The 17,096-nt window shown below is 45.5% G+C and overlaps 2 protein-coding genes across 2 annotated transcripts; both read right to left on the minus strand.

Annotated features, from left to right (window-relative positions):
- Window positions 1-425: 425 nt before the first annotated feature.
- Window positions 426-4,356, minus strand: abhd4 (abhydrolase domain containing 4, N-acyl phospholipase B). The gene is made up of 8 exons (XM_046321637.1): window positions 4,172-4,356; window positions 3,513-3,598; window positions 3,257-3,361; window positions 2,637-2,928; window positions 2,214-2,401; window positions 1,999-2,110; window positions 1,582-1,768; window positions 426-1,449 (listed from the first exon to the last, which is right to left on the minus strand). The coding sequence occupies exons 1-8, from the start codon at window positions 4,213-4,215 to the stop codon at window positions 1,360-1,362; spliced, it is 1,104 nt and encodes a 367-aa protein (XP_046177593.1). The 5' UTR covers window positions 4,216-4,356; the 3' UTR covers window positions 426-1,359.
- Window positions 4,357-12,120: 7,764 nt separating this feature from the next.
- On the minus strand, window positions 12,121-13,850 carry LOC124009818 (C-X-C chemokine receptor type 4-like). The gene is made up of 2 exons (XM_046322007.1): window positions 13,758-13,850; window positions 12,121-13,578 (listed from the first exon to the last, which is right to left on the minus strand). Exons 1-2 carry the CDS (start codon window positions 13,770-13,772, stop codon window positions 12,472-12,474), a joined length of 1,122 nt encoding a protein of 373 aa, XP_046177963.1. The 5' UTR covers window positions 13,773-13,850; the 3' UTR covers window positions 12,121-12,471.
- Window positions 13,851-17,096: the final 3,246 nt, after the last annotated feature.

Consider the following 17,096-nt stretch of genomic DNA (forward strand, 5'->3'; position numbering starts at 1 on the left):
ATGGCTTCAGGCAAAGGTGTGTCTTGCACACTTTATCCTGTGGAAATGGAACATTTCATGCATGTAATTGAATGTCTACAGTACATTTATAAGTTGATATGATTGGGATCCGTGTGGCTTCATTCTCACACCCCTTATTGGACTCTGCACTGCACCACTCCTTTTCCGTGCCAAAGAACCTACTGCACAGGACAGTACCTTAGGTAGCAAAATGCTGACTTCTAGTGGTCATATGAATACATATTACCATGCATTTCAAGCTTACAGAGCAGTCATGGTAACAAGATCCTTAGCTTCTGGAGAGCACAAATCTACATACTTCACCCTTTTTAAATAATCAAAATGAGGTGCATAGCAATTACCGAAAAAGGGATAGTAATGGTTGAATACCCTCGACATGGAGAGACAGACGCCTGACAGATCAATGATGAGATCAAAGATAAGCATTATTTTAATCATATACATTTCTATTGAATCCATGTAGTAGTATAAAATACAGGTTTTTTTATAGTGAAGATCAGAGGTCACAGAGAACATTACAATCACATATTTACTTTCCAACTCAGGCACATGATAAAAGCATGCTGCAGTGGCATTTACCATAGTTACAGAAAGAAACATAACTATATAACCTGAACATTGAGTGTTCCACCCAAACTCTTATTGCATTGACTAATTCATACAAATAACAGAATTGTGAACTTCGCTTTAGTCAGAAGGCTGCAATATGAACTAAATGACCATTGATAACTGTGTATAACATATAGCTAGATCCTAGAGGTTTCCCAGACTACATGGAAAAAGTCCTTGCCCTACTTATAGGAACAGTACTGATAAAATACAACTGAATAATTGATTGAATAGTAAACACTCCATTGTCAAGGCCTTGTCTATCATCCCAACCTGGACAGGGGAACTTCAGTGCAGGGTCTGGTTTCCCTGACAGTCATTAGTCATTGGAGCAGAACCAGGAGTTCACCAGACCATGTAACCTGCCCAGGACTTTTCCTGGTCAGGTCACATGGTCAGTTCCTGGCCCTAAGCGTTCCAATTGGTCCTGCATGGCTCAGTTGTTAGAGCACGGTGCATGTAATGGAAGGATTGTGGGTTTGACTCCTGGGCCACCCACATGTAAAATGTATGCACGGATGACTGTTAAGTCGCTTTGAATAAAAGTATCTGCTAAATGGCATACATCATAACCACTTAGCCAACTAGTGTCCACTGATCAGAACGTAGTGGAATAGGTCCAGCTTATAAAAATCTCCCACCAACATTGGAGCCATTTCTGTAGCACTAACGAGGTACAGACCAAGACACACATTATGACATCTTGGTTTGTAAGTCATGTATGCTTTTTCAGTCTACATCGTTACATATGTTCTGGACCGCTCTGTTGAACTCCATTGGTTGGTCAGCATATACATGGTGAGACGCATCTTCTATCATCTGAAGAGAGATGGAGACAGGAATGATCACATGGGTATCGTATTATGTCTTGTTGTATGATAAAGATTTAGAGGATAAAATGTATGTCTAAGACCTCAAAACTTAAATGAAATAAATTCCCCCCTTCCTCACCACAGTGCGTGTGGCTGTCTGGACCCTAATCTTGGCCACCTTGTCCCCTGAGGCGCTGTCCACCCAGGAGCGTGAACCGTATAGCATGGTAAGAGGCATGGAGGGGGGCAGCAGGTGAACCCGCTGTAGCATGGGCCTCTTGGCCCAGCCCAGGGACTCTGACATCGCCCTGAAGCCTACCTCCCCACTGGGTATAGAGGGAAGAGAAGGAGGACAAAGAGGATTAAGAGTGACAGAGGGAAGAGGATAATGGAATAAAGGAAGAGGTATTAGGAGAAATAAAATGTCATTCTGTGGCAAATTCAGGCTAGTAAAGCCAAGTAAGGCCAGGTCCCTATGGGATCAGGAGAATGTGAACGCAGTATGCAGTTTAATAGTGGTGATATGTCATGCAAGCCAAGGAGTGACTCTACGTACCTAGGGGTCTGAGCATTACAGTGGTAGATGTACTCAGTCATGGTATCATCATCAAACAAGTCCTCAAATTTCCTCTTGAAATCTGGACGCAATCTATTTACCAACCCTGGACCTGACAGAATGAAAGGAAAAGAGAAAAAGGGAAAAATGGAGGTATTGATCAAATTGTGAAAGCTTTGAATAAGTGATCTGAATGTGAATAAAGTGTCTCTCACCCCATGGACCTGCTGCTCTGATGACAGCCAGAGGGTTGAACAGTGAGACGACTGAGGCCACAGCCTTGACCCAGCGTGGCAGGGGCGGCCTCTTCACAACCTCTGGTCCCTGGCCCGCCGGGGTCTCCACCCCTGGCTGTGGGTGTTCAGGGAAACCCCACGGGTCCACCAGGATCAGGTGACTCACCCTAAAGAAGGGGAGACACAATCTAAGTTATTATTCCATTACTATAATAAAATTGGTCATGGAGTTTTTCCTGACCAGGAATCATGGTACTAATGATTAATAATAAAGTGCAGTGTAGATCCATTTTTTAACTGTCACCGTACATATGGAGACATCCTGTACGTCATTCAATAGCTTTAAGGCAATACCATCATAAATACTATGACATCATCATAAATAAAAACATGGCCTCTCACCTAGAAGGGTGCTGGATGGCGTAAGATGTTGCCAGGTATCCCCCCAGACTGTGTCCCAGTAAAATCATGTTCTCCAGGCCTACAGACTCCCTCCAATGCTCCATGGAGTTGACAAACTGCTCCTCGGCCAGGGCAGCATCTGTGGGGAAGAGGGGTCGGGAGCTCCGGCCAAACCCCAGGAGATCGAAGGCGTAGACGGGCCGAGAGTGACTCAGAGCATCCAGGTTACGAATCCACAGACCCACTCCTCCGCCAAACCCATGGACCATCACCAGAGGAGTCTTCTTAGGGGCTATGGGAGGGAGGGAAGGCATAGAAAGAGAGACCGACAGAAAGGAAGAGTGAGAAGCTGTACAGGGTGGTCCTGTAGCTCAGTTGGTAGAGCATGGTGCTTGTAACGCCAGGGTAGTGGGTTCGATCCCCGGGACCACCCATATGTAGAATGTATGCACACATGACTGTAAGTCGCTTTGGATAAAAGCGTCTGCTAAATGCCATATATTATATTATTATTATATTATTATTAGAAGCAGACCGAGAGACAGACGAGAAGTTAATACCAAGACAAAAGCTAATTCATATGTCAAAAGCCTAAAAGGACAAGGAGACGGTGAGAATACCTTGCTCAAGAGGTTTGTGGGGGGTCTTGTTGGTCAACGTGAGGGTCCAGATCCTGTCCTGGTTGGGTAACGTGACAAACCTGGACCACACTTCATTCTGTATACCTGACACACACACACACACACACACACACACACACACACACACACACACACACACACACACACACACGAAGTGTTACTATATAAACAAGAAGTCAACCATTTAGCTCCTCTGAAAAGATATAAATCATTTTCGTTATTAACATGGTGTTACAGGAGAGGATCTTGGCCTCTGTGCTCTTCAGGAGGGACATGGAAGTCGGACGCCAGGAAGGCCACCAGCCCCACCCAGAGTATGGCCTGGAGGGAGAGAGATGATAGACATTGTGTTACTATAGCCGTCAGGAATATGAACACTGTACTATGACACTAACGACATGATCACTACAGTGCAGTTACAGAGTAGGGTAAAGGTCTAAGCGTTAGCCTATCAAACACACATGAAGCTAGTACTCCTTGAGACCTCAGACAGTTATACAACCAGTAGTTCTCACCACGTGACCTGATCAGGGAAAACTCCTGACCCTATAATTAAAAAACAGCTGACACAGGTGGGGGGCAGTAATTAAAATAATGCAGGGGACATGATGAAAAGTGCTGTGTCACTCACTGTTACATGTTCCCCCCCCCCCACACAGCGTCGCTGCTGCACTGCTCTTCAATGAACACAGATCGAACATACGTTGCTGTTATGTAGCCTAGTCTCAATGTCATAGTTGGCCAGCCACCATCAATCATCATAACAAAACTTGTTTTGACAGACATTATATAGCCAGACCATTTAAAGGTGGTATAGCATTAACACATCAAAAGATTATGAAAGCAGTAAGATATGTCTGGAAGGATAGTTAAACCACATGAGTTACAACTTACTCTGTCTCAGTTTCGTGTTGCATTGGCGCTACTGTGGGATCCATAGCATGACATATTCTGATAACGATACACAAGCTGTAGCAGTAGCCTAACAAACGTCAAAAATTAGTAGGGATTTCCTCTGTTTGAGATTGCGACTCGTGTACAGTGCCAAACATCCGTGTTCAATGTTTTGTAACACGAACATTCCTAAGTCAGCTGACCCAGAAGTGGGTGGGGTTTCGTCCACAGACGTTATGATTCGTTAAGCTGGCTGTCATTTTTCTGCTTTGTCCATTATGACCAGCTTCGTTGGCTTTCTTGCCAATCGTTGATATTCGTCGGCTAGTTATACAAGTCTACAATATAATGAGGACAAACAATTGATGTCGGAAGTTTACATGCACCTTAGCAAAATACATTTAATTTCATTTCATTAGTTTTTCACAGTAGCTGACATTTAATCCTAGTAAAAATTCCCTGTTTTAGGTCAGTTAGGATCACTACATTATTTTTAAGAATGTGAACGGTCAGAATAATAGTAGAGATAATTATTTATTTCAGCTTTCATTTCTTTCATCACATTCCCAGTGGGTCAGAAATTTACATACACTCAATTAGTATTTGGTAGCATTGCCTTTAAATTGTTTAACTTGGGTCAAATGTTTCCGGTGGCTTTCCACAAGCTTCCCACAATAAGTTGGGTGAATTTTGGCCCATTCCTCCAGACAGAGCTGGTGTAACTGAGTCAGGTTTATAGGCCTCCTTGCTCGCACACGCTTTTTCAGTTCTGCCCACAAATTTTCAATATGATTGAGGTTAGGGCTTTGTGATGGAAACTCCCATACCTAGACTTTGTTGTCCTTATTCCATTTTGCCACGACTTTGGAAGTATACTTGGGGTCATTGTCCATTTGGAAGACCCATTTGTGACCAAGCTTTAACTTCCTGACTGATGTCTTGAGATGTTGCTTCAATATATCCACATAATTTTCCTGCCTCATGAAGCCATCTATTTTGTGAAGTGCATCAGTCCCTCCTGCAGCAAAGCACCCCCACAACATGATGCTGCCACCCCCGTGCTTCACGGTTGGGATGGTGTTCTTCAGCTTGCAAGCATCCCCCTTTTTCCTCTAAACATAACAATTGTCATTATGGCCAAACAGTTCTATTTTTGTTTCATCAGACCAAAAGACATTTCTCCAAAAAGTACAATCTTTGTCCCCATGTGCAGTTGCAATGTGCAGCAGTGGCTTCTTCCTTGCTGATCGGCCCTTCAGATTATGTTGATATAGGACTTATTTTACTTGGATATAGATACTTTTGTACATCTTTCCTCCAGCATCTTCACAAGGTACTTTGCTGTTGTTCTGGGATTGATTTGCACTTTTTGCACCAAAGTACATTCATCTCTAGGAGACAGAACACGTCTCCTTCCTGAGCGCTGACAGCTGACAGCTGCGTGGTCCCATGGTGTTTATACTTGCTTACTATTGTTTGTACAGATGAACGTGGTACCTTCAGGCGTTTGGAAATTGCTTCCTAGGATGAACCAGTCTTGTGGAGGTCTACAATGTTTTTTCTGTGGTCTTGGCTGATTTCTTTTGATTTTCCCATGATGTCAAGCAAAGAGGCACTGAGTTTGAAGGTACGCCTTGAAATACATCCACAGGTACACCTCCAATTGTGTCCTATACGTGTGTATATGTGGCAGGGAAGTCAGGCTCAGGAGAATCGAACTTGGTCAAATGGAGTAGTTTAATAACGTAAAAACATAGCTCCAAAACCATGACAATAATCAAAACAAAGTGGGTACGAGGACCCGTCGCGCACTAATACAAACAACACGATAAATGAACAACAAACAATCTCTGACAAGGACATGAAGGGAAACAGAGGGTTAAATACACAACAGGTAATGAATGGGATTGGAATCAGGTGTGTAGGAAGACAATACAAAACCAATGGAAAATGAAAAATGGATCAATGATGGCTAGAAGACCGGTGACGTTGACTGCCGAGCACCGCCCAAACAAGGAGAGGCATCGACTTCGGTAGAAGTCGTGACAAATTGACTCAAATTATTAATTAATTATTAGCCCATCAGAAGCTTCTAAAGTCAATACATCCTTTTCTGGAATTTTCCAAGCTGTTTAAAGGTACAGTCAACTTAGTGTATGTAAACTTCTGACCCACTGGAATTGTGATACTGTGAATTATAAGTGAAATAATCTGTCTGTTGGACAAATGACTTTTGTCGTGCACAAGGTAGATGTCTTAACCGACTTGCCAAAACTATAGTTTGTTAACAATCAATTTGTGGAGTGGTTGAAAATCAAGTTTTAATGACTCCAACATAAGTGTATGTAAACTTCCGACTTCAATTGTATTATATGAACACATTTTCATAACTGTTTAGGCCTTCCTTTGAGTTAATATTAGCATGGACATGACTTGTGTTGTCAAAAGAAGCATTATTTCATAGTGCAAAGTTAGTAGCATTTAGGCTTAGCCTAAAATAAGCCTAAATCTGCTACATATTGTGTGTCCACATGTGGATATTATCTAACGGTCTTGCCAGAAGTTAATGCTTCCTGTCCATGTCAACAGCTTTGGCCTCTAACCCACACTTCAGCCCTCCAACATACATTTGAGTCATTTAACTAGGGTTAAGTAGGGTGAAGTGTGTTGCTCAAGGGTACATGGACAGATTTTTCACCAAGTCGGCTCGGGGATTCGAAACAGCATGCACGCACACTAATGTTTATCTGTTGTTGTAACTCACTCACACCTGGTCCAAAGTCACATGTCTAAAATATCAGCTAGTTTCATTTTCAGTGTGTGTGTGGGGGGGGGGGGGAACTGTGACTGTGTAATAGTGAGGGGAGTATCATGATGATTATAACATGATATGAGGCCCACCTTCCACCCATGGTCATCACACACACACACAAAATCATCATCACACACACACACACATCATCACACACGAACACACACATCATCACACACAAATCTATTAGCCACTTACCTATGTCGGTGGGGGGTAAACAGCTCCAATAACAACACCTGAGAACTAGTTCATGTCTGCCCTCCTGCCCACACGCATAGCAGGTTGTTTTTGGTGAGCTTGAATGGCCAACTGCACCATGGGAATTTACCCCATTTCACATTCAAGAGCGTCTCTCTTTTGCTCTCTCTCTGACACACACAAGTACACACACCATAACACCACTCAATGAGAGAAACTAGTGAAGACTAATATAATGTTTTTGCACATTTTATTACAAAAATGTAGAGCCATAAAAAATCATACATAAATACCATAACAGCAGTGAATGGGGGCAAAGCAACAAATATTCCCCCCCAAAAAGATTTGCTCTTGTGCTCCTTCTGAACAACACCATTTTTAAAAACTTTGGCAAGTATTTCAGTTTACTGAACACAGTTCACTCTGTTTGGTACAGATTGTAGTTTTGGAAACAGAAAACTGTATGGAGATCAAATGTTCACCGATGAGAAAATTTGCAGAATGTTGGCCAAAATCCATCTCGCTCCATCTTCTCCCACTGCCCGGCCACTGGACTTCCTCTGATCACCATATTTGATAGTGAGTGGAAACGCTGACAGAGATGGCCGCCTCGCTTCGTGTTCCTAGGAAACTATGCAGTTTTTTTTTTTTTTACGTGTTATTTCTTACATTAGTACCCCAGGTCATCTTAGGTTTCATTACATACAGTCGAGAAGATCTACTGAATATAAGATCAGCGTCAACTCACCATCAGTAGGACCAAGAATATGATTTTCGCGAAGCGGATCCTGTGTTCTGCCTTTCAACCAGGACAACGGAATGGATCCCAGCCGGCGACCCAAAAAAACGACTCCGTAAAAGAGGGAAACGAGGCGGTCTTCTGGTCAGACCCCGGAGACGAGCACATCGTGCACCACTCCCTAGCATTCTTCTCGCCAATGTCCAGTCTCTTGACAACAAGGTTGATGAAATCCGAGCAAGGGTAGCATTCCAGAGGGACATCAGAGACTGTAACGTTCTTTGCTTCACGGAAACATGGCTCAATGGAGAGATGCTATCAGAGGCGGTGCAGCCAGCGGGTTTCTCCACGCATCGCGCCGACAGAAACAAACATCTTTCTGGTAAGAAGAGGGGCGGGGGCGTATGCCTTATGGCTAACGAGACGTGGTGTGATCACAGTAACATACAGGATCTCAAATCCTTCTGTTCAACTGATTTAGAATTCCTCACAATCAAATGTCGACCGCATTATCTACCAAGAGAATTCTCTTCGATTATAATCACAGCCGTATATATTCCCCCCCAAGCAGACACATCGATGGCTCTGAACAAACTTTATTTGACTCTTTGCAAACTGGAATCCATATATCCTGAGGCTGCATTCATTGTAGCTGGGGATCTTAACAAGGCTAATCTGAAAACAAGACTCCCTAAATTGTATCAGCATATCGATTGCGCAACCAGGGCGGGAAAAACCTTGGATCATTGTTACTCTAACTTCCGCGACGCATATAAGGCCCTGCCCCGCCCTCCTTTCGGAAAAGCTGACCACAACTCCATTTTGCTGATCCCTGCCTACAGACAGAAACTAAAACAAGAAAATCCACGCTGAGGTCTGTCCAACGCTGGTCCGACCAAGCTGATTCCACACTCCAAGAATGCTTCTATCACGTGGACTGGGATATGTTTCGTATTGCGTCAGATAACAACATTGACGAATACGCTGATTCGGTGTGCGAGTCCATTAGAACGTGCGTTGAAGATGTCGTTCCCATAGCAACGATTAAAACATTCCCTAACCAGAAACCGTGGATTAATGGCAGCATTCGCGTGAAACTGAAAGCGCGAACCACTGCTTTTAATCAAGGCTATCAAAGGCTATCAAACAAGCTAAGCGTCAGTATAGAGACAAAGTAGAATCTCAATTCAATTCGGCTCAGACACAAGAGGTATGTGGTGGCAGGATCTACAGTCAATCACGGACTACAAGAAGAAAACCAGCCCAGTCACGGACCAGGATGTCTTGCTCCCAGGCAGACTAAATAACTTTTTTACCCGCTTTGAGGACAATACAGTGCCACTGACACGGCCTGCAACGAAAACATGCGGACTCTCCTTCACTGCAGCCTAGGTAAGTAAAACATTTAAACGTGTTAACCCTCGCAAGGCTGCAGGCCCAGACGGCATCCCCAGCCGCGCCCTCAGAGCATGTGCAGACCAGCTGGCCGGTGTGTTTACGGACATATTCAATCAATCCCTATACCAGTCTGCTGTTCCCACATGCTTCAAGAGGACCACCATTGTTCCTGTTCCCAAGAAAGCTAAGGTAACTGAGCTAAACGACTACCTCCCCGTAGCACTCACTTCCGTCATCATGAAGTGCTTTGAGAGACTAGTCAAGGACCATATCACCTCCACCCTACCTGACACCCTAGACCCACTCCAATTTGCTTACCACCCCAATAGGTCCACAGACGATGCAATCTCCACCACACTGCACACTGCCCTAACCCATCTGGACAAGAGGAATACCTATGTGAGAATGCTGTTCATCGACTACAGCTCGGCATTCAACACCATAGTACCCTCCAAGCTCGTCATCAAGCTCGAGACCCTGGGTCTCGACCCCGCCCTGTGCAACTGGGTACTGGACTTCCTGATGGGCCGCCCCCAGGTGGTGAGGGTAGGCAACAACATCTCCACCCCGCTGATCCTCAACACTGGGGCCCCACAAGGGTGCGTTCTGAGCCCTCTCCTGTACTCCCTGTTCACCCACGACTGCGTGGCCACGCACGCCTCCAACTCAATCATCAAGTTTGCGGACGACACAACAGTGGTAGGCTTGATTACCAACAACGACGAGACGGACTACAGGGAGGAGGTGAGGGCCCTCGGAGTGTGGTGTCAGGAAAATAACCTCACACTCAACGTCAACAAAACTAAGGAGATGATTGTGGACTTCAGGAAACAACAGAGGGAACACCCCCCTATCCACATCGATGGAACAGTAGTGGAGAGGGTAGTAAGTTTTAAGTTCCTCGGCATAAAAATCACAGACAAACTGAATTGGTCCACTCACACAGACAGCATCGTGAAGAAGGCGCAGCAGCGCCTCTTCAACCTCAGGAGGCTGAAGAAATTCGGCTTGTCACCAAAAGCACTCACAAACCTCTACAGATGCACAATCGAGAGCATCCTGGCGGGCTGTATCACCGCCTGGTACGGCAACTGCTCCGCCCACAACTGTAAGGCTCTCCAGAGGGTAGTGAGGTCTGCACAACGCATCACCGGGGGCAAACTACCTGCCCTCCAGGACACCTACACCACCCGATGTTACAGGAAGGCCATAAAGATCATCAAGGACAACAACCACCCGAGCCACTGCCTGTTCACTGCCTGTTCACATCCAGAAGGTGAGGTCAGTACAGGTGCATCAAAGCTGGGACCGAGAGACTGAAAAACAGCTTCTATCTCAAGGCCATCAGACTGTTAAACAGCCACCACTAACATTGAGTGGCTGCTGCCAACACACTGACTCAACTCCAGCCACTTTAATAATGGGAATTGATGGGAAATGATGTAAAATATATCACTAGCCACTTTAAACAATGCTACCTAATATAATGTTTACATACCCTACATTATTAATCTCATATGTATATATATATACTGTACTCTATATCATCTACTGCATCCTTATGTAATACATGTATCACTAGCCACTTTAACTATGCCACTTTGTTTACATACTCATCTCATATGTATATACTGTACTCGATACCATCTACTGTATCTTGCCTATGCTGCTCTGTACCATCACTCATTCATATATCTTTATGTACATATTCTTTATCTCCTTACACTGTGAATAAGACAGTAGTTTTGGAATTGTTATTTAGATTACTTGTTGGTTATTACTGCATTGTCGGAACTAGAAGCACAAGCATTTAGCTACACTCGCATTAACATCTGCTAACCATGTATATGTGACAAATCAAATTTGACTTGATTTTTGATTTGATTTGGATGCTTCACATTTATACATGCAGTGAAATATTAATCTCATTATTCTATCTGTGCTATTGGTACACTCGCAATGGCCGTGCCAGTCCACACATTATGCCGGCTTCCACTAGTTGGGTGGAAGGTGGGCCTCATATCGTGTTATAATCATCATGATACTCCCCTCACTATTACACAGTCACAGTCGTCGTCATCCCCCCCCCCCCACACACACACACACTGAAAATGAAACTAGCTGATATTTTAGACATGTGACTTTGGACCAGGTGTGAGTGAGTCACAACAACAGCAAAACATTAACGTGCTTGTGTGTGCACGTGCATGCGTGTGAGTGTGAGAGTTCGTGAATGCTGATTTGAATCCCCGAGCCGACTTGGTGAAAATCTGTCTATGTGCCCTTGAGAAACGCACTTAACCCTAATTTCTCCTGTAAGTCACTCTGGATAAGAGTGTCTGTTAAATGACTAACATGTATGTTGGACAGATTTTCACCAAGTCTGCTTGGGGATTCACACACATCATCACACACGAACACACACACACACACACACACACACACACACACACACACACACACACACACACACACACACACACACACACACACACACACACACACACACACACACACACACGAACACACACAAATCTATTAGCCACTTACCTATGTCGGTGGGGGGTAAACAGCTCCAACAACAACACCTGAGAACCAGTTCATGTCTGCCCTCCTGCCCACACGCACAGCAGGTTGTTTTAGGTGCGCTTGAATGGCCAACTGCACCATGGGAATTTACCCCATTTCACATTCAAGAGCGTTAAGGTACACCTCCATCTCTCTTTTGCTCTCTCTCTGACACACACACGTACACACACCATAACACCACTCAATGAGAGAAACTAGTGAAGACTAATATAATGTTTTTGTACATTTTATTACAAACATGTTGAGCCATAAAAAAGCATACATAAATACCAAAACAACAGTGAATGGTGACAAAGCAAAAAATATTTACCACAAAAATCTCAGGACATTAGAAAGAACGACTGACCAGCAGACTTCTCCTTACTCTCTCTCTCTCTCTCACACACACACACACACACACACACACACACACACACACACACACACACACACACACACACACACACACACACACACACACACACACACACACACACACACACACACACACACACACACACACACACACACACACACACACACACACACACACACATAATATTAGGCTATAGTATATTGTCTCTGTTAACTGGAGTGCAGACTAGATGACTCTGACTCTGTCGTTGTGGACGTCATGGCGCCTGTTCGTCTACGTGGGACAATCTTCAGGCTGGAGGTGCGTGTAAGTGTGAGGGCACGGCGAGCAGAACTCTTGAACCCCACTCCAAGGAACGCATAGAGCAGCGGATTCAAGCAGCAGTGAGCATACGCCATTGGTTCAGACACCGCTAACCACACCCCCAGGCCTGACTCCAGCGTACAGCCTCGAGGGATCAGCTCCAAGCGGAGGAGAGCATCCACGGCGATGCCAATGCAGTACGGCAGCCAGCAGAGGAAGAAACAGAGAACCAGAGCTACAGTGGTCCGCACCGCCCTCCTCTTCTGTCTCTGGCCCCCCAACGGCCCCCGGGTCAGCCTGGACACAATCACGCAGTAACACACCAGCAGCACCAGGCCCGGCACCACCAGCCCCACCAGCACAGTCTGCAGGTGGAACAGGGACACCCACAGTGGGGCGTTCTCCGGCGGGTAGAGCCTCGTGCACACCATCTCCCCCTCCCCTGCCTCCTGGGTCCGAGCGAACACCATATCAGGGATGGCCAGGAGACCAGCAGGCAGCCAGGCGCCAGCGTACACCAGTCTGTGTGCCAGCAGCTGCCGGGTGTGTGTGGTGCTGGTTACCGTGGCTTTGACCACTGCAAGGTAGCGGTCCAGACTGATGAAGGCTAGGATCAGCACACTGCCATATAGGTTCACTGTGTAGATGACGTGTACGCCCACGCACATGACCGCTCCGACGCGCCAGTCCCCGAGCGCAGCATCTACAGCCCAGAAGGGCAGTGCCAGAACGAAGAGCAGGTCAGCAGCGGAGAGGTGCAGCCGGTAGCGGTCCGTTAGGCTTAGACGGGCCTTCCGCTGGCAGCCCAGTACGAATACCACCAGGCCGTTCCCAGTGATCCCCAGGATGAAGATGAAGCCGTACACCACCGGGAGGAAGATACGCTGCACACTTGGGCTCAGCAGCTCACGGTCACACGGCTCCTCAAATCCAGTGCCGAAATCCCCCAATCCAGAACCAAAACCGGAACTTGTGTCATTGTAGTCATTATCCGATTCTGATATCACAAAGTGCTTTAGAGAGAGGAAGAAAGAGAGATAATTGAGTAAACTTGCAAATACATGTACAAAACTCTAAGAACAGATTCTACAATCTGATAAGTGAATAACATGATAACTGAGATTAATGTTCCAGTAATATAAAGTCCCATAAAAGTTTGTTAACATGGTCTAAATACTGAATGAAACCGTACCTCATAATAGGACATGATGAAGCCAGCTTACTCTCTGTCTCCGTTCTTTACGGCCCTTTTCTCTTTTTCTTCTCAGAGTGGAGTATAGTTTTGTACCCGGTGAGGTTAAATAGCCGTGCCAACACCGCTCCCTCACTTGCTCCACCCTCAACCCACACGCACACACACACATCTGTGTCCCGTGGAAACGCTTTTCCTGTTTTCGAGGTGTCAGCTGCTGAAAGTGGCTATATCACAGGATATTGAGTGTGTGTGTGTGTGTGTGTGTGTGTGTGTGTGTGTGTGTGTGTGTGTGTGTGTGTGTGTGTGTGTGTGTGTGTGTGTGTGTGTGTGTGTGTGTGTGTGTGTGTGTGTGTGTGTGTGTGTGTGTGTGTGTGTGTGTGTGTGTGTATGCCTTTGTTTATTGTTTAGGCTCCTAACATAAGATCTGTGAGAATAATATTGTTGGCAATAGCATGATGATATAACACTGTTGTCTACTTGAGAGTCAACCAAAGTAAAGAGGAAATGTTTTAAACACATTCTCACTGTACAGATGTACTGCGTGTGTATATGGGGGTACAGCTGCACTGTGTATGTGTGTGTGCGTGTTTGTGCGTGCATGTGTGTGTGTAAGAGAGATCAACAGAGAGAGAGAGAGAGAGAGAGAGAGAGAGAGAGAGAGAGAGAGAGAGAGAGAGAGAGAGAGAGAGAGAGAGAGAGAGAGAGAGAGAGAGAGAGAGAGAGAGAGAGAGAGAGAGAGAGAGAGAGAGAGAGAGAGAGAACTAGAGAACTGTTTTTGTGTTGCACCTCTGAGTCCCTTTTACACAGAGCTGAACAGTCCTGCATGAGTAGCCGGAGTTTCGGCTCTGTGAGAGAATTTTCACACTTGCGTCATCTGATATGATATGGTTATGATTGTGTACAGTGGTGGTAAAAGTACCCAATTGTCCTACTTGACTAAAAATAAAGATACATTAATAGACAATGACTCAGTGAAAGTTATCCAGTAAAAGTCTAAAGAATTTTGATTTTAAATATACTTAAATATCAAAAGTAAATGTAATTGATCAAATGTACTGATGTATCAAAAGTAAAAGTAAAAGTATAAATAATTTCAAATTCCTTATATTAAGCAAACCAGACGGCACCATTTTCTAGTTTTAGAAATGTACGGATAGCCAGGGGCACACTCCAACACTCAGACATAATTGACAAACAAAGCATTTGTGTTTAGTGAGTCTGCCAGATCAGAGGCAGTAGGGATGACCAGGGATGTTATTTTTATAAGTGCGTGAATTGGACCATTTCCCTGTCCTGCTAAGCATTCAAAATGTAACGAGTACTTTTAGGTGTCAGGGAAAATGTATGGAGTAAAAAGTACATTATTTTCATTAGTAATGTATTAAAAAGTAAAAGTTTTCAAAAATAAAAATAGTAAAGTGAAGTACAGATACAAAAAAAATGACTTAAGTAGAACTTTACACCACAGATTGTGTGTGATATTATCAGTTAAATACCTGCTGGTCTCCCACAGGTCCTTTCACCCTAAACGAACACTGTGTCTTATTACCGTGTTGCCTCTCAGTGCGCCAGTCCATGCTCCACATGCTAAAGATTGGTGCGAGATCTGGAGGCGCAGGGTGCCTTTGCTGCATTCTGGGTGCTCAGTCTACCCACAGCAGGGGGCCAGCTTATAATTCCAAATCATTTGTAGACTGCAAATTGACTGCAAGAATCCCAAACAGATGTAATGTTTGACTAAAACATAATGATTTCAAATCTTGCCTACATTTGTATACAATCACATCTCTCTTTATAACGCGTGTGTCACGTTCTGACCTTTATTCCTTTGTTTTGTCTTTATTTAGTATGGTCAGGGCGTGAGTTGGGGTGGGCAGTCTATGTTAGTTTTTCTATATTTTCTATTTCTGTGTTTGGCCTGATATGGTTCTCAATCAGAGGCAGCTGTCTATCATTGTCCCTTATTGAGAACCATATTTAGGTAGCCTGTTTTCCTTTGTGTTTTGGGGGTGGTTATTTTCAGTCTTTGTGTGTCTGCACCAGATAGAACTGTTTCGGTTTTTTATTAAAAAGATGAACACTAACCACGCTGCACTTTGGTCCTCTCCTTCTTCCATCCAAGACAGCCGTTACAGAACCACCCACCAAAAAAGGACCAAGCAGCGTGGTAACAGGCAGCAGGAGCAGCGCTATAAGGAGGACTGGACATGGAAGGACATTCTGGACGGCAAGGGTTGCTATACATGGGAGGAGATCCTGGCTGGAAGGGATCGTCTCCCATGGGAACAGGTGGAGGCAGCCAGGAGGGCAGAGGCAGCAGCTAAAGGGAGCCAGCGCTTTGAGGGAACACGGCTGGCAAGGAAGCTCGAGAGGCAGCCCCAAAAATGTCTTGGTGGAGGCACACGGAGAGCATAGTGAGTTCAGGTAGGAGACCTGCGCCAACTTCCCGTGCTTACTGGAGAGTGAGAGGGAGAGGGGCACCGTGTTATACCAGCTCCTCGTATCGCCGGGCTAGACTGGGCATCGAGCCAGGTGCCATGAAGCAGGCTCTACGCATCTGGTCTCCAGTGCGTATCCTCGGGCCGGTGTACATGGCACCAGCCTTACGCATGGTGTCCCCGGTTCGCCAGCACAGCCCAGTGCGGGCTATTCCACCTCGCCGCACTGGCCTGGCTACGGGGAGCATTCAACCAGGTAAGGTTGGGCAGGCTCGGTGCTCAAGAGCTCCAGTACGCCTGCACGGTCCGGTCTAACCGGTGCCACCTCCAAGCACCAGCCCTCCGGTGGCAGCCCCCCCGCATCAGGCTGTCTCTCCATCTTCTCCCTACAGGTGCTCCCGCCTGTACAGCGCTGCCAGAGCCTTCCTCATGCCCAGCGCTGTCAGAGCCGCCAGAGCTGCCAGTCTGTCCTGAGCCGCCAGAGCCTCCCGTCTGTCCTGAGCCGCCAGAGCCTCCCGTCTGTCCTGAGCTGCCAGAGCCTCCTGTCTGTCCTGAGCCACCAGAGCCTCCCGTCTGTCCTGAGCCACCAGAGCCTACCCTGCGGCGCTGGGCCAATTCTTTCGCCACTCTATGGGACTCCATAGATACAGCCTGGAATTGAACCAGGGTCTGTAGTGACACCTCTAGCACTAAGATGCAGTGCCTTAGACCGCTGCGCTACTCAAGAGCCCGAGTTAACATGGTCTTCTTCTAATATTGATTAAATACATTTTTTTCCTCATCAATCAACACACAATGCCCCATAATGACAAAGCAAAAACAGGTTTTTAGAAAAAAATTCAAATGTATTAAAAATAAAACAGAAATACCTTATTTACATAAGTATTCAGACCCGTTG

This window comes from Oncorhynchus gorbuscha, linkage group LG22 (genome assembly GCF_021184085.1).
Source record: "Oncorhynchus gorbuscha isolate QuinsamMale2020 ecotype Even-year linkage group LG22, OgorEven_v1.0, whole genome shotgun sequence".
NCBI classification, from domain to species: domain Eukaryota; kingdom Metazoa; phylum Chordata; class Actinopteri; order Salmoniformes; family Salmonidae; genus Oncorhynchus; species Oncorhynchus gorbuscha.

What these genes read in the sequence shown, in the direction of transcription:
- abhd4 (XM_046321637.1), bottom strand. Translation starts at nt 4,215, where the DNA reads ATGGATCCCACAGTAGCGCCAATGCAACACGAAACTGAGACAGA. An exon ending in CAACACGAAACTGAGACAGA is followed by an intron (nt 3,599 to 4,171) that starts GTAAGTTGTAAC and finishes CTCTCCCTCCAG; the next exon opens with GCCATACTCTGGGTGGGGCT. An exon ending in CAGAGCAGCAGGTCCATGGG is followed by an intron (nt 2,111 to 2,213) that starts GTGAGAGACACT and finishes TCATTCTGTCAG; the next exon opens with GTCCAGGGTTGGTAAATAGA.